Genomic DNA, 26,445 nt, shown 5'->3' with positions numbered 1-26,445 from the left:
GACCTGGTTTGAACAGAGATATCGGATTCTTATCTCATTATACATGATAAGCGATCTTCAGCCATCTCAACCCTTGCTTTTTCATGCAAAACCATTTGCAGTCGTTTTCGGTCATCAACAGCTATCAGTCAGTCAATCACCCATTTCCACCACCCTTCTGAGTGATCCCCCCTCCCCATCCCCACCCCTCCCCACCCCTTCTCTACATACCGTGTTTCCCCCTTTTTAAGACACCGTCTTATAACTTTTTTCCCTCAAAAAACCACATGGTGTCTTATTTTCAGGGGATGTCTTATTTTTATTATGTTTTTATGGTACCTATGGTTCTGGGCAGTGGGGCGGCAGGCCTCCTCGGCATGGCCAGGAAGAGGCCAGGCCGCTGGCTCGGCGCTCCACCCGGTGATGCCTTTGTCGTGGTTTTTTAAATCTTTCTCCCACCCCCCACCCCCCCGCCCCGAGGTTCCTGCTGCTTTATTTTGGGGGTGGGCGTGTTTCGCGAAATAAACACATGAGGATGAGGAGGGCTGAGGGATCCCGCCCGGCCTTAGACAGGCCACCCGTGCGCCTTCCACCCACCGCATGAGGCCGGCCTCCGGGGAATGCGGGGCCTGGGCAAGGCAGCACCGAGAGCCCCCATGGCCGCCGGGAGACGTGACACAGCCGCCGCCCGCGCAGCCATCACCCTCGTCGCCGCGTCCCTTTCATGCCTCTTGCTCAAAGCGAGGCGCGGCGTTCACTGCGCTTGGAAGGAGCCGGGTGCCCATGGCTCATGCAGCAAGGGCCCTCCCGACTCCTTCCCAGATGCCCCTTTCTCCTCCTCCTTGCCGGTTCCGGGCGGTGGGATGGCAGGCAGGAAGAGGCCAGGCTGCTGCGGCGCTCTGAGCATTCGGCGCTCTGCAAGGCGCTGCTGGGCGCTCCGAGCGCTTGGCGCGGCAGAGCGCTCCGCTCTGCAGCCGCCGGTTCCGGGCGCTGGGGAGGCAGGCCTCCTCGCCGGGTGCTCCGGCGGCGCAGAAGGGGCCAGCAGCGCTCCCGCCGCCGCCTGTTGCCCCGGTGGCGCAACACCGCTCTGCCTTGGGCCATGCAGCCCACGATGTTCCGGCGGTGCGGAAGGGGCCAGCAGCGCTCCCGCCGCTGCCCGTCACTCCAGCCGTGCAGAAGCGCCCGCGGGCCTCCCGCCGCCGCTCAGCCTTGGGCCATGCAGCCCCCAGGGGCGAGCAGCGGCCTCGCCTCCGCCTGGCCCAGCAGCAGCAGCAACAGCAACAGCAGCGGGAGGACAAGGACAGCGCTGCTGCTGGGTCCCGCTGCCTCAAGGCGAGCGGCGCTGCTGCGTGGAGGTATGGCTTATTTTCAGGGGGTGTTTAATATTGAACAAATGCTTTAAAAGCCTGCTATGGCTTACTTTCTGACTACGTATTAAAAAGGGGGAAACACGGTAAGTGCCTGGTGACTCCCATTTCACTGTATCTGAAGAAGTGTGCATGCACACGAAAGCTCTTACCAAAATAAAAACTTAGTTGGTCTTTAAGGTGCTACTGAAGGAATTTTTTTATTTTACAGTGATATAGCAAATACTATAAATAGTAAAAAGTTCCAAGTTCAATCCCTGTTGTTTCAAGGTTGGTTGGTTTTTAAGATAGCAGATGATAGAAATTATCTCTGTATGATACCCTGGAAAGATTCTGCCAGTCAGAGTAGACAATACTGGCCTAAACAGAAAAATAGTCTGTCTGAATAAGACAGTTTCTTCTGTGCCGATATTAGACCTAAAGGTGTGAGCTGCTTATTTTGGGTAAGTAAACATCTCCAGAACATATTGTAAGGAGCAATTGTTTTGTAGTTTAGAAGTCAAATGCAAGCAAATCAAACTATTCTGAATAAGGAAAGTATGTTTGAGAAAGGAGAAGAAATGTGAACAGTGTGTATATGTATCCTGGACTGAAAATATAGTAACATATGCTACATTCAATATTATTAGTAAGAAATTTTGGTATGAAAAACATCATGAGTATTGTTCAATACCAGACAACCACAATCCCCTTTGCACTACACATTCCCACCACCTTATATTTAGCTTCCAGATGTCAAGGAAAGCATATCTGCGATAATTCTATATATGCTTTCATTTTTGCTCCTAAAAATTATAATAACCTGAGATCCCAAGCACACTTTCTATTACAATCAAAAAGGTTTCCAAGTTAATGTATCTAGATTTGCAATTTAAGTCAACCATCAATTCCTAGTGGCATTTTTCTTTTCTTTTCTTATTAAATTTGTATCTCACCTTTCCTCCAATGGGCTCAAGGTGACAATCTCAGCACTCCTTCTTTCCATATCTTCACAATAACCCTGTGATTGGTTCAGAGTTACACTAAGGGGTTGGTAACTAGCCCAATATCACCCAATGAGCTTAATGGATGAGTGAAAATTTGAACCAGTGGTGTGCTGTCATTGGACTAGGGCAGGCATAGGCAAACTCAGCCCTCCAGATGTTTTGGGACTACAACTCCCACAATCCCTAGCCAACAGGACCAGTGGTCAGGGATGATGGGAACTGTGGTCTCAAAACATCTGGAGGGCCGAGTTTGCCTATGCCTCGACTAGTGGGACTAGGCTAGTCTCACATGACACCCTAATGTTCCCCTGGCACCTCCTTCTCAATGTCTGGGAAACTTCTGTCTGGCTTAGGGAGGGAGACGCAATGCTCTGATGGGTCCAAGAGCCCTCCTGCCACCTTCCAAAGCCTGCCCAGCTTTGGGAATGAGGTAGGGCAACTCCAGCATCCTGTCAGAGTCCTGGCACTTCCTGCATACACGCTATACCTTTGAAGCACACCTCCTTCCTCAAAGAATTCTGGGTACTAATCTGTAATCTGGTCACTGGGAATTGTAAGTCTATGAGGGATAAACTACAGTGCCCAGAATTCTTTGAGGGGAAAGAAGGTGCTTAGGATGAGCTTTAAAGGTACAGTACCCTTCACTCTGCATTGCCCAGTTCACACATACACTGTTCCTCATTTTAATGTATTTGGCTCTTTCTTAACTTTTTTTGGAACCCTCCTCTGTTTCTCAGTATCTTTGCTGGAATGTAGATATGAGAAGTGGGCACAATTCCTTCTAGCAAGAGCTTGCCACGTCATGTATGTAAGTATCCATCATGGCATGTTATTAATCACTGACCTTTTGGTGATCACCACAATTCTTATAGGACCGAACCTCCCACAGAAATTCTCTGGCTGTCCGCATGAAAGGACTAATGATAAGTAATCTTTTTCTTCCCAGAAGTACCAGAGATTATATAATGAGACTCTTTCAGAAGACTTCTCTTTGACAAAGAGGGTCTCTCTTTTTCCATTGCTGAGGCAATGATTTCACACATTAAAACAACCATTGAAGTTAATCATAACTAGTAGCCCTTCTAATTCCCCAGCCAACCAAGAGGAAAACAGATCATAATATCCTTGCTTTGCTTCTTGGAAACATGTGGCTGTAATTGACTGTGGTATGTAGGAGGGGATATACACAAAGTTCATGATGATAAATAACATGTTTGGGGTACACAGAGTTTCCACATCCTTTTTTATAAAAATGAGCTCTAATGTGAAATATTAAGTTTATATGTGGATTGTTTAATTAATACTGGGTTATCTGAATTGACAGAAAAAGCTTAGTTATGAAATATCAAAATAATAGTGATATCAAAATAATAGTGTTCCTATTAGCTGAAATCAAAGCAAATACATGTACAGTAACACAGTCAATTTGTCATGAATGCATTGCACTAAATGTATATATAAACTCTACTGGTTATATTTTTTGCAAATTAATGATTTCCTGTACATTAGCTCTATGTAAGATTTTTCTGTTAAGAGTTATAAAACTTTCATTCCAATTGGAATAGCTTCTCACTAGTTGCAAATGGCAATGGAAATCTATTGGTCTTATAACTCCTTTATGAATTCTATTACTCTAATTCATTAAATACTCTATTTAGAAGAATGCCATCTCACAATTCATTGACAGTCTTGTCATAGCAGAAATCAATTGTATGTAGTGCCATACCCCATCATACCAATCAGAAACTGTTTTAAACACCCCACCTCTATACTCTAGGAATAGCAAATATCAACAGTGTTAACACCATTTCAAAAGCAACAAATGTGATCAGGATAAGCACAGGAGGTTCCTTTGCCCAAGCAAGAGTATATTGGAAGCTGGGGCACAAAAAAGAGTCTGTTCCACAAAGATAGTCACATTCCTGATTAGGTGGTTTAAAAACCTGGTCTGGGTGGAATTCTGAAGATCTCTTGTAACCTAATAGCACTCATACCAAATAGAGCCCCACTGACTTCCTAGCGCACTGATGTCACAGCAATTCATAATACATGTTTTGTTCCAGTGCTTCACTGCTTTCAATGCCAGTTTTTGTCTTTATCACAAACTAGCCTAATAAAATTTGGGAGCGTCTGATTATAGATAGAATAATCACATTCCAATCAATTAAAAGTAGCATCCAATCCAAAGTATGAGAATTTAGTGAGAAAATAACTTCTGTTCTTAACTGTAGCTGATGCCCAAGGTGGGTTCTCAAAGCCTAGCTAGACTTTTTCAATCCTTATTTATTGATGCTTTCTAAATTTGATTTGTGTTTAACTGAAATCATAGAATTAGAGTTGGAAGGGACCCCCTAGGGTCATCTAGTCCAACCCCCAGCAATGCAGGAATCTCAACTAAAGCATGACAGATGACCATCCAACCACTGCTTAAAAACCTTCAAGGAAGGAGAGTCCACAACCTCCCAAGGGAGACAGTTCCGCTGTCGAACAGCTCTTATTGTCAAAAAGCTTTTCCTGATGTTTAGTCAGAATCTCCTTTCTTGTAACTTGAAGCCATTGGTTTGAGTCCAACTCTCAAGAGCAGGAGAAAACAAGTTTGCTCCATCTTCCATGCGACAGCTCTTGAGATATTTGAAAATGGCTATCATATCTCCTCTCAGTCTCCTCTTTCCCCTCTTGTCTGTTGATAAAATTATTAACATCTCTTGGTTTCTGAACATGGAAGACCCCTCCAAAGCAACGTAGGGTAAGACACACACGCCAATGGCCTTTGGAGAGAGACACTTTGCATAGGTGTTTATATGCTAAAAGTCTGAGCCAAGATAGGCAAGCTGCAGTGCTTTTAGAGGAGAGCATAAATATAGTGAGCAGAATGGAAACCTGATGAAATGGATTACCAGTGGGACACATGTTATCTTCGAATACAAACTTTACAGGAAGGACTGGAAAGCATTTCCTGGAGGTACTGTTGTTCTGTACATTGAAGAGAATACGAGTCCAACAAACTAAACATTCCAAAAGATTCATCCAGCCCCCAAGAGTAATTTAGTACTGGGGATATACTCTCATCCACCTGAGCAAACTGCACAGGATGATCTTGAGCCAGAGAATGAAATCAAGGAAGCATCCAAAGGAGGAAGCGTTATAGTAGCGAGCGAGTTCAGTAACTCTCAAACAAATATGGGATACAAGCATGTTCCAGTCACGGTGACAAAGAGATAACTTTTCTAGATATCCTAAATGGCTATGCTCTCGAAAAGCTGGCCGTAAAACAGACCAGGGGGGCAGCAACCCTGGACTTAATCTTAAGTTAAGTCCAAGACCCGATGGGAGGTGTAAGTGTTGTGGAGACACTTCATCGAAAGATCTCAGGGCAGTTCACAAGATAAAAATACAAGGGAAAGTTAAAACAAAAAAGGACGAAACAATAAACCCATCTCCCACAAACACATTTCAAAGGAGGCCTGGTTAAAGAAAAACGTTTTTGCCTAGTGCCTAAAGATAAGTAATGTAGACACCAGCTGCACCTCCCTGGGGAGAACATTCCACAGACAGGGAGCCACTGCAGAAAAGGCCCGTTCTTTTGTTGTCACCCTCATGTGGATACATGCAAAGAAGGGCCTCAGATGATGAACACACAGTCTGGGATGGTTTATATGAAAAGAGGAGGTCCTTGGGGCATTGTGGTCCTGAGTTGTGAACAGATAGCATCCACCCACACAAAATTGATAGGTTTTGATTGCTGCCCCTCATCTTTCCCGCTTCAGGTGTTCTCCTTGATGTTTAGATAATGGTTTATTTGCTTGATTCAACTACCATAATCCAGATTCAACTACCCTATTCCACTAGCAGAAGCCAGTGCAAGGACTCTCACTAGCACAACGGGGTATTCCTCCCCACCTCTCACAGATTCATTCTGGAGGGTTGAGAGAACCCTCCTAGAACAGGAGGAGGAGAGAGAAGATGGTTCTCTTGAGCAAGCGAGACATGACTGTGCTGATGGAATGATCTCCTTAGCACTATGCGGAATTCCACTCATTCTTTTTATAGTAAAAATATATTGGAAAATATTCAAAAGAAAGAGAGGAAAGCCAGACAGAAAGAAGACACTTCTTTAAGGCATCTTAAGAGTAGATTGGTATGGGATTGCATTGCATTGACAAATTCAAGTCTGCAATGAAGAGCTGCTGATTTGACTGTCACTCAAGGATCTGGTGAGAATAACAGATCAAGTTTTTTAATAAATAAATAAATAAATGTTGGGCAACTGTTCAACATACAAGTATGAAGGATGAACAGCTGATAGCATTCCAGAACACCATAATATATTTAGACCATGCTTTTTTATTAAGATATGTTAGGATGAAGTAGAGGATACAAAGCTTTGGGCTGCATTTGTAGAGGCCATGACTAAAGCACACAAATTAAGCTGGACATAAAATACAAAGGCAAAAAGCTGAAAAGTCACTTAGGTATCAAATCAAATTTATTAAACGGCCACAGACCAAATCAACTCATACAACTATTCAACAAAGGATAACACAGAAATAAACAGAGGACAATTTCAATACAAATTAGGCCATAACAACACTTTAAAATTAAAGGACATAGATAAAATTAGATATTCGCATTCGCCTGCGTATTGACATTGGAAAGCTCTTGTTTCCTGCGTCTGATAGCAGAGACACAGAATTTGGCAACATTGATCGTAATTTCAGGGACCTTGTCTTCTACCAAGGCTCTCAGACGTTGGGATTCTGGTTCATTTTTAAGCTTTTGTAAGGCTGGGGTAATAAAGGTCAGGCGTAGATCCTCGTAGAAACTGCAGTGCAGCAATACATGCAAATTTGTTTCCACTTCTGATGAGCCACATGGGCAAACGCGTGACTCATACGGTTTACCCTCATACCTGCCTAGCAACAGGGTGGAGGGCAACACATTAAATCTGGCCAAAGTAAAGGAATGTCTATACTTGGGTATTTGCAGTTTTGTCAGGTAATTTGCGGGTGAGAACCCTCTCCCAAAATCTCTTATTGTGGCATGTTTGTCCATTTTGCCCTTATGACACTGCAGCTCCATGTCCCTAATATGTTGGAGCACTTGACTTCTGGCTCTCTCGTATCCTGCCGCAATCAAGATCTGCGGAGAAAATCCCAAGCTTCTTATCTTTTCGAACAGGGAAACTTTCCAGTTAGAATGATAGGTGTCTAACAATGTTAAAGGTGCCAACCCAGCTGGGAAGAAGATAAGTTTTAACCAGTAGTGTAGTATGACAGAATATATTTTGCTTTTTTTTTTCAATCTTGCGTGCACAATTTTGCTATCTTGTCAAATAATCATTTCAGGATGCAATCCTATACACATTTAGCTGGGAATAAGTCACGCTGAATGCCTTTAGACTTACTTCTGAATGGACATATATAGGATTGCATGGTTAATCAGATAAGCATCAGCTGTCCTACAAGATCACCAGCCTATTGGTAGAGATAGAAGTTTAAATTATAGTGTTTCATTATTATTTATTTGGTTTTTTATCCCACTCTGCGTCCCCAAGGAGCCCTGAGCAGTAAACAAAACAGTAGAATGTTTTATAAGTTTAGGACTTCAGTACTTCAACCCCCTTAGCCATAAACCCTTACTTAATCATTATTAATCTAGAATTTACTCAAGGACTTGCCTGCAGCCGAATAGTACGGTAGTTAGTCAAGAAAATTTGCTTCACAGGAAATGGCAGCTACAAAGTCATGCCGGCATGCACTTTAATTTTGTTGTTGTTGCATTATATACCAAAAGAGATATGGCTGTTCTGATTAAGAATAAGTAACAGGAAACTATCAAGTGCAATGAAGACTGTAAATTGTTCCCTATATTTACTGGTGGCTCCCACAGGCTCCCACTATGTCAAAATACTTTGGGACTACAGACAGCTGCTACCATCATGCAGCCAAAGTAGGAGGCTCTTGGAGAGCAAACAAACCTTTCACTTTTCCTTCAGGGGTTTCTTAGTTCCTGACTAGTTTCAAACTGGCTCAACAGTGCAACTACCTGGGAGTCTCAACTTCCATTGGCTGCAACTACACACAATAGAGGCAGACTTCTTGTATAAACTCAGTTGTCGGTCCAAATCACATAGGAAGTGAGGAGTACCTAGTGTCTCTAAAACAAGATTTTTCACCATTTGTTTACAAAAGTTAGTAAGGTTTTCCTCCTTCTTGAAAGGGTTTTTAAACTGACATTCTTATGACTTTCTCCAGAAGGATATGTGTGCACATCATGCGTCAGTTTGTAGATAATTCTTTGGTTATTATACAGTAGATCAGGCACAAGGTTGATGCTACATGTAATAGCGGCTGACTTCGCATTTTAACTTTACAGAGTTGAGGTTATTTGAACATGACCACAAGCTGCCATGCAAAGTCCAACAATTACAGATATATAGCCACAGATATAACTACTGAGGACAATGCAAAGGATAATGTTTACATTTAGCCTAAAAGGATATGTGTAAATCTCCTGAATCTCATTCTCTGAAAGGTATAAAATGCCTCCTGAGATCAGGGACTTTTCCAAATCTCTCATATTGATGCTAAGATGGGTGGAAAACCTTGTGGTCCTCCAGATGTGGCTGAACTACAACTTCCATCATCCCTGGCCATTGGCGTCTGGTGGTGATGGGAGAGTTGAAGTTCAACAACATCTGGAGGGCCATAGGTTCCCCACTGCCATTTAGTAATCAAGAAAACATCTGGCCACCCCTCTGATTTATAGAGTTTACAATTCTTATATTGTTAGTGTGCCGTGATCGGTACTCACACATGGCCATGCCTCATGAAACAGATGAATGTTGCCTTTACTTCCCAAGCGAAAGTATCTGAGTAGACAGTGGCATGTCACTGAGTAGACAGTGGCATGTCAATCGCCCATCCAAATGGTTTCCTGTTTCAAAAGAGGCTGTTGCAGCATGAGACATGCCCACGTGAAAGCAGCATCCATGCCAAAAAGGTACGTGTATAGAGATTTGTTTCCTTAGCAGCTCTTACTCATCTTTTTCCTAGGGACAATAAAGACAAAAGGAGGAGGCATGGGCTATGTTCATACACAACACAGGACTACGGGAATCTGAACCATTAAAACTAAAAGCCCATCAGCTCAAATGGTAGAGAATAAAACTCACCCATCCCTGTTTGGCTCTGATTCTGTGTGTGCACATGGTAGATAAATAATGTGTTTTATTGCTGGTGCCTCCTGGCACAATTATGCCACACACAAAACAGGACAGGAAGAAGTACCGTACATTTCATGTACTCACAAAGAACACTCGCTTTAGAAAACCCTTACTTTTCGCACATAAACAGAGCAGAAAGTGAAATTCTAGCTCCATCTTTCTATAGACCATTAGGGTCTCTAAGCAGGGGTGGGGAACCTGTGACCCTCCACGCGTTGCTGGACCACAACTCCCATTGTCCCAGGTCATTGGCTATGCTGGGTAGAATTGGAGTCCAACAATATCTGAAGACAAGCCCTCTATCTCTACTCTGGTCACCATGGAAAGGGCACACTTTGGCTGGGTGTTTGTTTGTTTGTTTTTTCCACAGAAATAGATTGTAAAGACAATATGCAGGCCCCAAGACTCAGGAAGCACTTTGATCTCTTACCCCACACCTGACCACTGCTTCCCCTTGTTCCTGAATGTTTACATCACAGAAGATCACTCATGTACTAGAGCTACTTGTGCATTCCTCAACACGAAGTGGGAATATCTGAGGCGGGGCAGCAGTGGCGGCGGTGGCAGCAGCGAAACAGAAGGCATTTATATCCTCCCTGTGTGCTTCACATGCTTTTGGTTGAGTGCAGAAAGTGCCGCACAAGCTTGCCAAAAGTTCCAGGTAGGAACACAGCGAGCTGAGAGCATCTTGGCACTTCTGCCAGCCAAACATTGCAACCAACCAAACACGGCGGGGAGGGGGGAAACATTCCTTGCTCCTCTGTGGTCACAGGAGGTGCTTTTCAGGAGCAGCTCCTTTCCCTACTGCCTGGTTTGCTAACCTGAAATGAAATGGGAGATCAATAAGAAGATGGTAAAGATAGAAGTTCACAACACTGGAGAAGCCGGGAAAAGCACTTCAACTGCAGGCTGGGGTGAGGGGTAGGGACCGATAGAAAGCTGCCCTGGGGACGCACGGTTGTGAACCAGAGCAACGTATTTAAAAATAGCTTAGGAAAACACACTGGAAAGGGCCAGCTGCACGTTTCATAGATATATAAAGAAGCTCTCTTGAAGGAATTTACACCTAGCTACTGTGGCCACACAGAGATTGCTCCTGAACAAATATTCACAATGTGCTACAGCTACCATGTGTGAGCATGCATGTGCAACCACAGCACATCCTATACTCTGTATACAGACATTCTGGTCAGGGTATACAGCTGAACACCCTGGGGAGAGTGAAGGTCAAGAAACCTTCTAACTAAATGCAGCATAGAGATGAAGGCTGTGGGTGGAGAGACTTAGCAAGAGTCTTGCAGTATAGCCAGAGTGCCCTGCAAGGAGAGAAGTAGTTGCACAGCCTCAGGGGAATGGAGGGGCTGGGATGGAGTGGATCACATAGAGCCTTGACCTCAAAGGGAAAAGTTGGAAGTTCCTGTTGTACACCTTTCACACAACCATATATATGGAGAAAGACAAATGAATTCTGCTTTAGACGCATAAGTACACAAAGTCATAGATCACAATGTCTCGCTTATCAGGAAGTTAAGTTAATCCACTTCAGTGCATTCCTTCAGTGCATTTTGTCACCAATTGGAACAACAGCCAGGATGAAATTCTCAAGTACAATTAGGCTGCATACACATTATACAGCTAGGTCATTCTTATTCTCAATTCAGATCGAAAGTGGTTTGCTGGGGGGAAACACATCAAAATGCAGGATTTCATAAGAACAGAATAGATATGGAATGATGCTAATGCCATACAAACACTGCTTCCCCAACCAGCAGTGGGAACATGCTGGATGCAGAGTTCCGTACACCGCCTTACTAGAGAGGGATAAAAGTCCAATTGGACTCAGTGGGGGAGTGTATCTAACTAAGCCTGCTTAGGGATTGTGCTGCATGGGATGCAGAAATAGTTGTGTGGTGCATCCAAACCCAAGCACTTGCTTCAAGCAAGCAATAATAGCCCACAACTGCACCAAACTGTGCCCAGAGTCAGAAAATTAGTCCATCCCGCTCTGTGCTCCTATTGAGACCTATTTTTAAAACACCGAGATTCTGGCACAGAGCACCAATCCACTTTATTGCACAGAGCTCCGATGTGCAGCGTGCAACCCTCTTGATGACAAGGTCCCTGTGGCACATTACAAAGTCACCCACAGCACACAGATCTCAAGGCACAGCATGATGTTCAGGGAGGAACCAGCCCAAGAATCAGAAAACAACAAATGTCCCCCCCCCACACACACACACATACACACCAGGGTGGCATGGATAATAACAATCACCTAAAACACTGACAATCTGTTCTTCTATAATGGTACACACAAACATATACCCCCCCCCTTAAAAAAAAGAAGCTGCTATTTCGTACCAGTCTTGACAATGCCTCAGTACAGTACTGTATAACACATCCTGGTCCTAACTAAACTCTTACAGCAATACTGCACCAACAGAGTTTTGATGTACAAAACCCAAGTTTAGAGAGATGCGGGAGTGTGAGTCCAATGAAAAGCCTCCTTTTTATTTATTTATTTTGGCAAGGTTTCTTCTGCTTTCTTCTATCTGCAGAACTTTCATTGGAAAAGTGTCTCTTCTGAATTGTTCTCCTGCAGATAGAAGGCAGAAAGGAATCTGGCCAAGGCGAGCTTATCATTCGGAGCGCAGAGGCGGGAAATGCAAAAAAAAAAGCGCACCCGAACGGTGTTCAAAGAGAGAGACAGAGCAAAACTTGGCGCGCACTCGGAAGTCGAGCAAGTGTAGAGTTGTTGTTGCCGCCGCCGCCGCCTGGCATCGTGGCAAGCGCAGAGCAATGCTGTCTGTCTGTCTAAGGGGCTCCCCGGAGCGCATTGCACCTCCTTTCCCCTTGAGGTGCCAAGGCTTGCAAGGGCGGACGCGCGCCGGACTGACCTGCCAGGCGCCTCTCGCGGACGTTCTTCCAGAGTAAATCCCAGGCTTTGGCCGTCGAGTCCCGGAGCTGCTCGCTGAAGGACCTCCGCAGCTGGGGCTTGGCCGCCGGCCGCTTGCAGCTCATCCTAGCGGCGTCCGCGGGGCATAACGCCGCCTCCACCGGCCCCGGGGGCTCCGCGCGCGCGTCGAAATCGCGTCCTGTAGAAGCTCAGCCACATGCGGAGCCTTGGCATGAGCAAAGCCCCGCGGGGGCTTTTTCCGGGCCTGGTCGCTGCTGCTGCTTCCTGCAGCCGCCGGCGTGGCTGCCCAGAGCGCACGAGTCCCGCTGGCGCGCCGTGCGAGCGATTGTGCGGAGGCGCTGGGCTCCTGGGCTGCTTTCCCTCTGCGCTTCGCCTTCTCCTCCCTCCGCCCCCGGAGGGGTGAGCTGAGCTGAACTCTCCGCTCGCCGCCTTGCAGTTCGCCTCGTGGAAACCGCCCCCGGAAGGGTCATTGCCGCCGCCGTCCCGGCCATTAGGCAGCGCCTTTCGCCCACAGGCGCGCCCCCCGACGCCCCTCGCGCAGGTGAGGAATGCGCGCCCGCCGGGGAAAACGCGCCCCGTTCAGTTCAATGGAGCGTCTTTCCCGGGAAGGCTACGTCCGTAGGGTTGCACCCCAGAGCAGCAGCAAAGCTCAGCTGCAGGCCACAGCCAAAAAGCGGGCCAATGTTTCAAGGCCAATTTCTGACACACTTGGAGGCAACGGCAGAACGGGATACCTGCGAGCTGACACTGGCCGCCCCATTGATGCCAAGCTGCGGAATTCAGAGGAAGAGCAGGCCCAGAAGCTGCAGAGAGCAGGAACATTCACTTCATGCATTTAAAGCACGGGGCTTCCGCCAAAAATCCTGGGAACTGTAGTTTGGGGGTGCTGGGAACTGTAGCTCTATGCGAGGTCAGCTGCCGTTCCCAAGTTGCTTTGGAGGAAATCCATTTGCTAATGTGCGGTCAAAGGTGTGTTCACTTTAAAAGGGGGGGGGGGGCTACCATACAGCAGTAGTAGCCAATGTGGTGCTCCCTAGCTTTTGCTGAACTACAACTCCCATCATCCCTTACCATTGACCATTCTGGCTGAAGCTGATGGGAGCTGAAGTCCTAAAACATCTGGAGGGAACCATGTTGACTACTCAACATAATTATGCATGTGTAGAGAAAGTGGATAGGGAATTTCTTCTCCTTCTCTCATAATACTGCAACCTCGGACTATCCAATGAAGCTGTATGATGAGAGGTTCTGGGCAGGCAAACTGAGGTACCAGCTGGAGAGTTGGGAAATGCTGTTGCACTTGTGTGCTCTAAAAAGTTCATTTGGTAATTCTGACATCTTGACAGTGGAGAAGAGGCTGTGTTGCTAGAGGGTGTATCCCTTTTAGCACATGCATATGAGCACCACAGACAGTGGAAGAAAACCTCAATGCACATAATAGTAACGTTTTGATCAAGTTTATATCCCACTCTTCAAAAAGACTTTTCCTAGAAAGAGGATTTCTCCCATGTTTCATTCAAAAAATAATGTTGTGTTTTCCATCTGCGCGGGGGGGGGGGGGAAGAGTTTTTTTGTTGATTGAGAGAGAATTTGAGATAAGGTGAACTTCATCAAAGAGTTTCACTTCAAAGGAGCCTTAACTACAAACACGATTGATGTGCCATCAATAAGTGAGAACGGAGGTTATCAGCAACATGTGGAAGAGACAAGGCCAAATTTAAGAGAGATCATTTTCATGTCATCCTCTCTCTCTCTCTCTCTCTCTCTCTCTCTCTCTCTCTCTCTCTCTCTCTCTCTCTCTTTCTCTTTCTAGATACACTTGCCCTGTCCGTCCCCCCCAATGTATCCACTTATACCCAGTGTTCAGGAACCTGTGGCCTTACCAATGTGAGAATATAGCTGTGACTGATGGGAGTCCAACATCTGAACTCAGTTCCCTATCACTTGCAAGCAGCGACCTGTATGTGCTCAATCACTGGCTGCCTCCACTGCACTTGAGAGCAGCAGCAGGTTAGCATAGGGCAGGGGTAGGCAACCTAAGGCCCGTGGACTGGATGTGGCCCAATCGCCTTCTCAATCCGGCCCACGGACGGTCCAGGAATCAGCATGTTTTTGCATGAGTAGAATGTGTGCTTTTATTTAAAATGCATCTCTGGGTTATTTGTGGGGCATAGGAATGTGTTCATTTTTTTCTTCTTCAAAATATAGTCCAGCCCACCACATGGTCTGAGGGATGGCGGACCAGCCCGCAGCTGAAAAAGGTTGCTGACCCGTGGCTTAGGGGGTGCAGGGCAGGCTGTGTGGCAGAAATGTCACCTCCAATATATTGCCACTGCTCCCATTCCCCACATCTGCCTAAGGTGGCTGCATCACTATGCTACTTAGTAAGGCTGATCCCAGAGATACTGTCCACTGATTTATGGGCCTGGACAAAATAATGTCACAAGCTGTCGGTTGTCCATTTCCACTCTGCTGGATTATTGCACTTTCTCAAACATCTGTCCAATATTAAACACAGACTCAGGGTGAAAGGGAAGACTTGTCTGCGGCAGCTGATAGATGCTGCTTTATTAATGACAAAAATCCTTTTCACATTATTCTCTGGCCCAGCTGAACAGGATCTCCTGGTGAGAGGCATTTTTATGCAACCACCCTTTGAACTGTTTGGTGGTATGAGCTTTAATTTGTGGGATGTACAGTGGAAGCACTGTAGGTGGTGGAAAGGGAGACACCTCCAACTTTCCCTGGAAGAGATTGGGCGGTTCAGTCGGTTGGTTTTGTTCGCTGCTAATGAAATACACTCAGGAATGAAAACGACATTCCTCACCCCTCCTCCTGTTCTGCCGGAACAGAGGCATAAAAGGTTTCATGTTATTCTAATTATGTATGGTTTTTAGTGCCTGCATTGCGACAGTAATTAATTACTAGTTTAATTGATACCAGATGATATTCCTGCCTCAATTAAGAAATGCATTCATTTTCCATGTTGTTGTTGTTTCTCCTATAGAGTCTAGATTCTATTTCCATTCGGATCAAAAAGGAAACTGCTATTCAGCCTGATGGTAAATACCTTCAGAAGTGTGGCAGAAGTGTTTCATACTTTATTTTATTTTGACAATGAAGCAGCTTCTTTTTTCATTACTGTTTTTGTCCTGTTTTTATTTGTAACACCAATGAGTATACCTGCAGGGTCCCAGCCTTCCCTTCACTGAATAGCCAATAGAAGGCTTTGAAACCCAATTGCTACAGGAACAGGAAGGTGATTTTCAGGGGGCAGGTTGCAGGTGGGGAGAGAATGGTTAACCCTTGCCTCTCCCTCCCCATTCCACCAAAAATGCCCACATGCTGTAATTCCAAGAATGAGGATTCACAGCAGAGGGTGGGCAGTTGGGAAGTGAAGGGTTAACACTTACATCATCAGATGCAACCCCCTCCCTTCCTTGAAATCACCTGCCTCCTTCTACAATTAGTTTTTTGGGGGAAACCTATGGATTCCAATTGAAGACTCCCCCCCCCCAAAAAAAATCTAGTTGCTGGTGGTGTGCAAACAGTGTTTGTGTGTGTAGTTGGTATGAATGCATGCGGTTGCAATGTGGTTGGTGTGTGTGTGTGTGTGTGTGTGCAGTGCCCACAACAGTTTTCAAACGCACTACGAGCCCAAGAAAGTTGGTGGCCACTGCAATATTTATTGTACTTAACATTATCGTTTAAAATGCTGATTCCCTAATAGAGCAAGGAATCTTGAATTATGACCTGGGCATGCTGTGGGATCCTCCCAGATATTGCCTCTCTACTGCATAGGGAGACAGGTGTGCTGCTCAGAGCTCAAGCAATTTAAGAGATTTTCTCCTGGGGTTGGTTTAGGTAATCTGGCTGCAATGCCCTTTTCGGTTACAAAAAGGTCAGTTTTGACCATGCAATCAAATTAGGAAGAGGTGTGTTAGAAACAGGATGTAAATGTTACAGTGCAATAGAAAGGCAGAGAAAAATAGGGATATTTTTAGGGCCTTCTCATACAACCATGCAGAAGGAATACACTTTTTTTCTAGTACACATGGTGTACTATACACCAGTGCTATACACCGTACTATACATTAGTGCTTGATGCTGAAAAAAGTAACAAGCAACCAACCTAAATATTAGCCAGGCAGTCTCACTAGACACTGTAGTCACCACATCACACACCTGCGGTACAAAGGACTATTATTATTATTATTATTATTATTATTATTATTATTATTATTATTATTATTATTTACTGCCAGGGCAATGTGATCTATATTTTGGTGACCCCTTACGTTGAGAGCAGATATAGAACTATAAGAAGAACATACCCTGTCATGGTAAAAACACCCCCCAGCAAAATTGGCTGGGACCTTTCCTAAATGCCCCCTGAAACAAGCAGGTTTTTCATTACTTGCCAGAAGACAAGCAGTGGCAGAGTCAAGTGGACCTCCCATGGGAAGGCATTCCGCAGTTGTGGCTGCAATCCCAAAGGATCTGTCTTGCATCCCCACCACAGACGACAGGAGGACATGCAGCAGAGCCTCTGGTGTTGATAAGAATACTGCTAGGACATCCCATTCCCAGAATATCTGAGGCCTTAAAGGTAAAAGCCATCAAAACTCAACCTGGAAACAAATTGGTAGCCAAACAAAATAGGAGTTAATACTGTACTGAAACTGGTTGAATATCTGGAAGCTGCGTTTTGAATCAACTGAAGTTTCTGAGAATCCTTTAGAGGCACACCCATGAGGGTGATGTTACAGTAGACGGGGGGTTCATAAAATCATAGAATTGTAGAGTTGGAAGGGACCCCGAGGGTCATCTCATCCAACCCCCTGCAATGCAGGAATCCTGTCCACAGCTGTCCCTGGGTGGGCTCCAACCACCAACCTTCTGGTTAACAGCCAGACACACTGACTGATTACACCACAAGGGGTTGTAACCAATGTAGTGCTACGTTAAAATCACTTAGTAGTATACTTGCTGTGCTGGTGGAAAGCAAGGGAAAACACAAGTGCATTACCAAAGATTGTTGTGCAACCAATTGCACAACAAGAACCAGCTGGGGTACAATAATTATTAGCTGTCTGAGGAATCTTCCACTAGCACAACAGTTGCATTGGATTCCTTTGTTGCACAACCTTTTAATTCTGCCATCCGTTAGTGCTTAAAGATGCATCCCACATTTTGAAGACCAGACTGTTGTTAATTTCAAGCCTGCTTCACTGGTAATGTCTTTCTTTTTAACATGAAACTAACATGAAATTAATGCACACCAAATCGTTAAATGACACTGGCATGGACTTTAGACCTTAAGATATGGATCAGTAATATGCATCATGTTAAGTGGTGGTCTTCAGTTTGATGCAATAGGCAGAGAAGGCAAAACACCTGCCTTCGTATTTGTTTCCAGGATCTTTAAATAACGAATTATACTTTTTCGAGTATTTCTTTCTCTTCACCACAAAGGAATCACCCCTCTCCCTCCCTCACAGTAGAGTTCAGGTCTAGATTGGAAACAAAACTGACATGTCAAGTTAAATTGAAATCCTTGTGGGATAAAATCATCTATGAAATCTGCTTATACTTGCCAATCCTAATCAGGTACTGGACGGGAAAAACAATAAAGTAAACAAGTACTTAACATCTCCTGGGATTTGAAAACAAAAGATTTCACTTCCCTTGGTTTTTTCTTTTTCTAAAAATGCCTTTTTGCTCCATTTTATATGCTGCATGCTGCATATTTAAAAGCCTAGGGACAGTGAAGTGTGGGCAAAATGTCCTTCGTTGATAAGGCAATTGTCTGGAAGAGTGGAATTCATGGCAGTGGAGACACTGCAATAACATCGCCAAGGCTGGAGCAGAATTTTGAGTTGCAGTTTTCATTATATTATTGTGAGCAATTGCTAGCACCATACAAACTGGAAGTGTGTTTTGAAAACTGAATGTGTTTAATGCTTTTTTTTAAAATAAAAACTAGCCAACTGAATGAAGCTTAGTTCAAAGGGGGGGGGTGAGAAATCAATGGGTCTACTCTTGCCCAGGCTCTGGGTTTCTACGCTTTGGGGAAAACAATCCTTGCGTGCCTTTTTGCTCCCCCTGCTCGTCACATTTCCCTTCACATAAATGGCACCCAGTGAATGGCCACCTCCTCCGTACACAGAGCCTTTCTCTGAAGAAAGTAAGGGACAAATGACACATTACATTAATCATGCTATAGGAAAACAAAGTGTGCTTAACACTGCCGCTTTGATTTCGTATGGAAAGTAGCCAGATGGGCCCATATCACAGCTTGGGTGTGTGCTGGATCAAGACCAAACATGGCAGATTTTCTTTCAAGGTAAAGAGTGGCAGCATAAAGCACACTTGGGGGAAGGGGGCATTACTAGTGGAATGGGTAGTTTGGGCCTAATGTGTACGTAGGCTCCATATTCACCTTTAAAGCACATTTTAATTCTACTTCAAAGGATTCTGGGCACCATAGTTTGCTAAGCGTTGCTGGGAATTGTAACTGAGGGGTGAATTACAGTGCCCAGTGTGGGTGTTAAAAATGGAGGGGGAAACCCAACTCTGCTAGCATCAATGCACTATAGAGGACTCTGAAGTCCTTTTCGCCCTTTGCTCTGAGAACATTTTAGCAGAGTCCAGCTGCACCTGTATTCCATTAACTTTAAAAGCATTTCACTGTTTACAGTCACCAGGAAATGTCAATGTCTGTGTTATATTAACAAGTCAGAAATAACAAATGTAGTCTTGGTTTTTAAGGGTTAGCTGAGAACACTTCACTCTGACTCACTTTCATGCTTAACTTCCAAACACAAGTGATGCTGACTGAGTGGCCCTATATTCTTTATATCACAAAGGGCAAGTTCTGGAGGTGTGTAAAGAACAGAGTCCCTGGAATACAAATCACATATGCACCAGCAGTACGTGAATGGCGCCAGTTCAGGTTCTGGTGCATGAAGCCAAGGGTGTTTTGGGGTGGGGAACACAAGGTTTAGAAGCAATGGGAAGACAGGCCAGTACGAATCTGCATCTTGCTTCCTGTGGACAAGTCCATAGTCATGCATGGCCTGAAACATGGGGGTGTGGGCTTTCATAAGTGGAGACCCTGGTGACAAGTCCAAGACCGTTTGGTCTCATATAACCTTCCTTGAATTTATCTGTATGTGTGTCTAAAACAGGCACCCCCAAACTGCGGCCCTCCAGATGTTTTGGCCTACAACTCCCATAATCCTTAGCTAACAGGACCAGTGGTCAGGGAAGATGGGAATTGTAGTCCAAAACATCTGGAGGGCCAAAGTTTGGGGATGCCTGGTCTAAAATGTCAGTGGGTATTACTTCTAGTATTCCTGCATATATAAAGAAGAACATAGGAGAAGCACCTAAGTATTGTCTTCTACACCAGTGTTTCCCAACCTTGTGCCTCCAGCTGTTTTTGGACTACAACTCCCATCATCCCTAGCTAGCAAGACCAGTGGTCAGGAATGATGGGAATTGTAGTCCGAAAACAGCTGGAGGCACAAGGTTGGGAAACACTGTTCTACACCATCCTTCTCCAAGCTAGTATATAGAATGTTCTGTGTCTATTTGGTTTGGAGGTGTCTTGCCTTTAGGGCATGAAATAAACTAGTCAAGAGACGCTTCCTCATCTCCAGCCGTAGAGTACACAGCTGGCACACATTGCAACATTGGAAAATTGACATGCAAAATATATGTCTTCAGCAACAACAACTTACTGCATTTGTGGCGCTACTATAATTGAGGATGGTGTTGGATGATTCTGTAAAGGAAAATATACAGTGGAGGTCGGGGGTGTGTATGGAGTTAGCAGGTTTCTGCATATAAGCCCTAGAGCTGATTGATACGTACCTGCAAACCGAATGAAAAAGTCACATCAATTACAGCATATGTTCCATTCGAAAATCTTCCACTTTCCATATTGCATTAACAAATATGTGACGTATAGGAAATCCAGAGGTGTTCTTGCAGTCAATTTATACTCTGCCTCTTGAAACAACACCTAAGTTTGAGTGGTTGCCTTCCCACAGTCTGCTGTTTCCTTCACTATTGAAATTTAGATGGTAAGCCCTTGAGGCAGGGCCCTGCCTCTTTCTGCTTAAATTCCCTGTAAATTATGTGGATTGATAGTCTTCTTCTCCTTCTTCTTCTTTGGCGATCACTCGTAGCCAAGTAAGATTGTCTTCCATAAACACGGTTTTAACAATGAGTCCGTAAGTGACTGTGGAGGCCAATTCCACATGTCCTTCCACAGTGGGGACATTGGTTTCCAGGCGGGAGTTGATCATGGTGTGGATTTGCCAAGCCTGCCTTCCTCTTAGCACGTTTCTCCCTTGCGTCCTGAAATGAGTTTCTTCAAAGCCCACGACACCTTTGGTAAAGGCTGTTCTCCAACTGGAGCGCTCGCAGGCCAGTGTTTCCCAGTTGTCAGTGTTAGAGGGGATTGATAGTAAATAATCTGTGAAAGCACCTCCAAATTTTCAATCCCTTGTCTGAAAAAAGGGAACTAATCTTTCACTGCTACCGTACTTTGAGACGCAGGTCTCTTTTCTGATGTTGTCCCGTTGGTGTTTTTAAAGGGCGATGGCGATGTGGTCTTGTTCCCAGAAGAGATTGGGTGACATATATGCTTTGATGCTGTGGCACAGCCCAGAGATCTGAAATGTAAATCCTGCAAAAGCTCTAGAGTTCTGTTCTCATTTTGAACCTGCACAGATCCAAACTCTCTAAGGAGCACATTACTGTATCTCATCTCAGAGTGCTTGGACCAAACCCAACCACCATGTAATTTCATTGAATTTAAGTGGAGTTATAGCAGGCAAAAGCAAAATGACAACAACAACAAAACTGGCCTTGCGGGTTTGTAAATGAACTACAGTTGGGGAGGGGGGGGAGTTAGAGGGTGTCGGTGATAAGCTAAGAGCAGTGGCGAAAGGAGCATATCTGCTAGTTAGTTTTGGACAGCTGACACTAACTCCATTGTCAGATAAGTCTTACCGACTGTGGGAAAAGCAGCGGGGAAAGACTCACACCAGCATCCAACTAGTATTTAATTGGAAAAAAACAGATCTGGAAATCTTGACAGTATCTGCTCCCCTCTCTCCCAATCCTTCCCCTCTCCATCCCTTCCAAAGAAGCAATGAAAGTAACTTGTAAAGTATCATTTGCTTCAGTTCCTAGTCCAAACATGCATTTCCTCAACTGGCTTTTTTTTTTGGGGGGGGTGTATTACTTTCAGAGGAGAGAAGGTGGGTGGTTTGGGGGGGGGGGCTTCTCAAGTGGATGTTTATTTTCTGCCAGAGAACAGGAGCCGTTTCTCGGCATCATCAAAAAAAGATGAATCATTGTCTAATTAAAAAAAGATATATCAAGTAACCTCAAGATAGGTTTTGGGAATCTTGGTTATAAAAGGGAACACCCATGCAGTGCAAATCCCAGCAGAAGAATAGATTGACTTCCTTATATCCTCCAACTCAATGCACATTTTAGTGTTGGCTCTGAGGGTGGGTGGAGCAAGAAAGGGGGGGTGAACCACCCACACAAGAGCAGCAGATGGAAAGGAAAACATTTCGCCGTCTTCTCCGCAGCGTAAGGATAAAATGTGCTGGATATATAATTGAAAATTAATCCCTTTCAAGTAAATACCTGAAGGTTGAACACATTTCCTATGCCACTGGAGGTGTATATCAGAAGGGAAGACAAAACTGAGAAAATGTCTGCCAAGGATGGGGAACCTGTGGCACTTTCTGCAGTTCTTGGACTCCAAGAAGCCTCAGCCATCGGGGGCGATCATGATGGGAGGTGAAGACCAACAACATCTGCAGGACCACAGATTCCTCCACCTGCGACTCATACCTTTCTCTTGAGTTGCCGCATTATCCAACCATCTCCAACCGCATTTGCATGCATAAAAAACCCAAATCTCTGACTAGAAGCATACCGTAGTTGGAATACAATAATTAGCAGAGTGAGAGTATTAGTAAGACTCACTGAATGGCCATTACACTGAAACAGGAAGTTTGAAGCTGTTAAAACTCAGGACATAACCTAGAACTCATTGGTCCTCCTCACCTCAAATGTTCCCAAGCTTCAAGTGCGCCATTGGTGCAGCAACACTGCTGATCTCTCAGTGCAACAGAAGCCTCTGGGCATAAAACCAGGCAGAGGTCCTTCTCAGTAGTGGTGCCCGCCCATCAGATGTTGAGGAAATAAACAACTATCTGACTTTTAGAAGACATCTGAAGGCAACCCTGTATCGGGAAATTTTTCATGTCTAATGTTTTGCATTTTTTATGTGCTGTAAGTCACCCAGAGCAGCAGCGGGGCATAATAATAACAATAATAACAATAATAACAATAACAATAACAATAACAATAACAATAATAATAATATAGTACATGGGCGTACCAAGCATGGGGCAGGGCGGGGCAGCCGCCCCCCCCCCGAAGCAAAAAATTTTTTTAATCGTCCTGCTTCACGGTGGCTGCAGCTGGGCTGGAGACGCGTCGGGGTCCCACAAGAAGAGCCTGAAGCGGCTCTGGCTGCCTGGGGCAGCAAATCAGAAGGCATCTCGCCGGGGGGCGGGGCATCCATCGCGTGCATAAAGGCTAGCGACGCTGCTGGGAGGAAGGGACCCGCGTGAAGGGAAAGGAGGTGCAATGGAGACAGGGAAGCGGCTTCCTCCTCCTCTCTGTTTCTCCCTCCCCTCCTCGAGCTCCGGCGTGAGGGCAGCGTGGGAGCCGCGTCCCTAACCAGCCCAGCCCAGCCCCGGTGGCGGCACTTACTGCTCCTGCCAGCCACGGCCCGGCGGCGTGCCCAACCCTGCTGGCCCTGACTCCGAGGGCTGCACATGGCCTGCTCCTGGCGGCTACAACAATAGCCCATGGCAGTGCAGCGCCTCAGCAGCTCCTGGGTTGGTGCACCCTCGGAGCACGCAGCAGACACCGCCACCACTTCTGTTTGCGTTGCAGCAGCGGCGGCAGCAGGAACCGCGGAAAGGGGAGGGGGCTTCACAGCAGGAGGCGGAGGGGCTCTAAGCCGCAGAGCCAGGCCTTGCCCCCGGGGAGGGATGGATGGAAAGGAGGACGGACCTCAGCTCACGCCCCCGCCGGGTCCGTGGGAAGCGGAGGCAACTCGAGCGCGCAGCTTCTCGGCTGCTCGGCCAGCCCTCCCTCTCTCCCTTCCTCCTACTCAGGCGGGGCAGCCATCGGTGGAGGTGGCGAGGGGGCGCCACGCTGCCCCCCACAAAGTAGAGCTCGGGACCCTCCTATTGCGACGCCCCTAGCCGCACATGCGCGCTCTCCCCCGGGGCGGCGCCCAGGATGAAACGTCTTCCCAGAGTCAGTTTCACCTCGGCTCTGTAGCCCTGCCCATGTTCCCACTTTGTGGCCCCTCCCCTCCCGTGCCTTGGCCCCGCCCCTGAACAACCATGGCTTGCCCCCCCCCTAGTTTTGATCCTGGGTACGCCCCTGATGTAGTACAGTGCATGGGCATCACAGACATACTGTGTCAAATCTCCCATGTGTTTCTTGAACAGGCCTAAATAGCTTAGGGCAGTAGTGGACCCTTGATCCACAGCCAGTCACCCAAGCTCTGCAATTTGTGAAGTTAAGATGTAATGGAAATGAAAGCAAATATTCAAGAGTTGCTGAGAATAATGGAACAATGCTGGGAAGCTAGCAAGGAGACCTTTAGCACAATAATAAAGAAGTGCAACAGAGTCCATTCCACTGTCTCTAACAGCTCTTACTGTCAGAAAGTTCTTCCTGATGTTTAGTCGGAATCTCCTTTCTTGTAACTTGAATCCATTGGTTCATATCCTACCCTGTGGAGCAGGAGAAAAGAAGCTCACTCCATCTTCCATGTGACAGGCTTTGAGATATTTAAAGATGGCTATCATATCGCCTCTCAGTCTCATTTCCATGTTAAACATATCCAACTCCTTCAACCATTCCTCATAAAGTTTGGTTTCCACAGCCTTGATCATCTTGGTCGCCCTCACCTGCACATATTCCAATTTGTCAATATCCTTCTTAAATTGTGACGTCCAGAACTGAACCCAGTACTCCAGGTGTGATCTGGCTATGGCAGAACAGAACAGTACTATGACTTCCCTTGAACACAAGACACGAGACTTCTGTTGCTGCAGCCTAGAATAGCAATAAAAAAATTTTTGCTGCTGCACCACAGTGTTGACTAATGCTAAGCCAGTGGTCTACTAGGGCCCCGAGATCCATGGGCATAGCCAGGATTTTTGTTGGGAGGCAGGACTTTGTTGGGGGGGGGCAGAACTGATGTGACTGGTCAGTTAGTTAATTATTTCTATTGTTTTACTTGATTGGGGGAGCATCTGCACCCCCCGGCTACGCCCATACGGAGATCCTTTTCACACATACTACTGGCAAGACATGTGCCCCCCCCCCTTATATTTGTGCAGCTGGTTCTTCCTGCCCAAGTGCAGAACCTGACATTTGTCTCTATTGAAATTCATTTTGTCTTCAGCGGCATTGGCTAGCCTTCCCAGTTGGGTGTCAATTGCAAATTTTATGAGCATCCCCTCAATTCCAAATTTGAGGGGCATCCCCTCAGTTCCTTCATCCAAGATATAAAGACATTGAACAACCCACTTGTTGCTTTTTCCCAGGTTAAGTCTGCAAACAGGCAAGCCAACAACTTGTAGTTACAAGTCACTGACCTTGCTCCCCCACCCCCTGAGAATTACTATTGCAGATATCAATGCAATGGAGTAGACTTTCTTCCCTGTAGTCTCACTTCTCAAAGCTGACACCACAAAATAGAAATCAAACAATTATTTAAAAACCCTCCTCTATAAGACCCGTATTATACATGTTCATGCCAGCTTTGTACAGAAACCTTCTCTTCCCTTCTCCCTCTAGCACCAGGGATAAGCTTCATTTCTGCGCCTTACATTTGGTATGCATAGCCAGTCTCTCTCTAATGTTGCGTTTCAGATGTGCTTTGACAGCCCTGATTGCTAATTAGTCTCTGCCTTCTGCTGAATGCTTAATAAATATAAGTAACTGTACATGGATTTATAGTACAAGCAGGCTACTCTAGATAGAGCTCATATTTATTTACTGTTTAGATTTATACACATTATCCAGGTGGCTTGCAATAAAATATTTTAAACAAAACACATCTTAAGAATAGCGACCACATCGTATAAATGAATGGACATAACTGTCATAATCTGGCACATTTCTGATGCAGATATGGTAGTTCTTTTGATGCAATTATCCCCAGCCCACCTCCTGCATAATTTACTTTCCATCACGTGTGTGTGTGTGTGTGTGTGTGTGTGTGTGTGTGTGTGTGTAATAATAGCAGTTCAGTGCACAAGCTATTGCACATTCTAGTCAAGAGATTATGAATGGAGACACACAATCAATTGCACACCTAAAAGCATATCCAATTGAAATCACACAGTGTTCCCCCCCCCCCCATTTGACGCCCATCGCCAAGGATTTCCAAGACACTGTGCAGGTTTTCCAAGGATATCCAGTTACAATGGGGCACAGAAGCAGAAAACTCCATGGAAATAAATGGGCAGGTATTTCAGAGGACATAATTTCCTGGTTAAAACTTCAAAAGTACAACCTTCCACCCATTCTGTTTTTATTATTTGGGGGTGAAATTTGCATAATAACAAACACTTCAGCAGAGCAATTCCAACTGCCTGTTGCTGTCATGGTGGCTTTTTCTGAGCTACCAATGCCTCCATAGTCTGGTCACTCATCAGGAATGCCATGCAGGGAAAAAGGTAAAGGTAAAGGGACCCCTGACCATTAGGTCCAGTCGTGACCGACTCTAGGGTTGTGGCGCTCATCTCGCTTTATTGGCCGAGGGATCCGGCGTACAGCTTCCAGGTCATGTAGCCAGCATGACAAAGACGCTTCTGGCAATCCAGAGCAGCACATGGAAAC

General features: G+C 45.5%; 1 protein-coding gene across 2 annotated transcripts in view; it reads right to left on the bottom strand.

Moving 5' to 3' along the window:
- STARD13 (StAR related lipid transfer domain containing 13) overlaps nt 1–26,445 on the bottom strand; it is a 217,677-nt gene that overhangs the window by 122,721 nt on the left and 68,511 nt on the right. Inside the window, exon 1 of one of the 2 annotated variants that reach the window (XM_035115924.3) lies at nt 12,455–12,858. The exons of the other annotated variant lie outside the window; for it this stretch is intronic. Coding sequence (XP_034971815.1) covers nt 12,455–12,578 — 124 coding nt within the window. The 5' untranslated portion in view covers nt 12,579–12,858. Of the gene's footprint in view, nt 1–12,454; nt 12,859–26,445 lie in introns of those variants that run through there. 2 annotated transcript variants of the gene reach the window in all.

Source organism: Zootoca vivipara, chromosome 4 (assembly GCF_965207765.1).
Source record: "Zootoca vivipara chromosome 4, rZooViv2.hap1.1, whole genome shotgun sequence".
NCBI classification, from domain to species: Eukaryota; Metazoa; Chordata; class Lepidosauria; order Squamata; family Lacertidae; genus Zootoca; species Zootoca vivipara.
The sequence above is the reverse complement of the archived record's forward strand: the minus strand, read 5'-3'. Positions and strand labels throughout refer to the sequence as shown.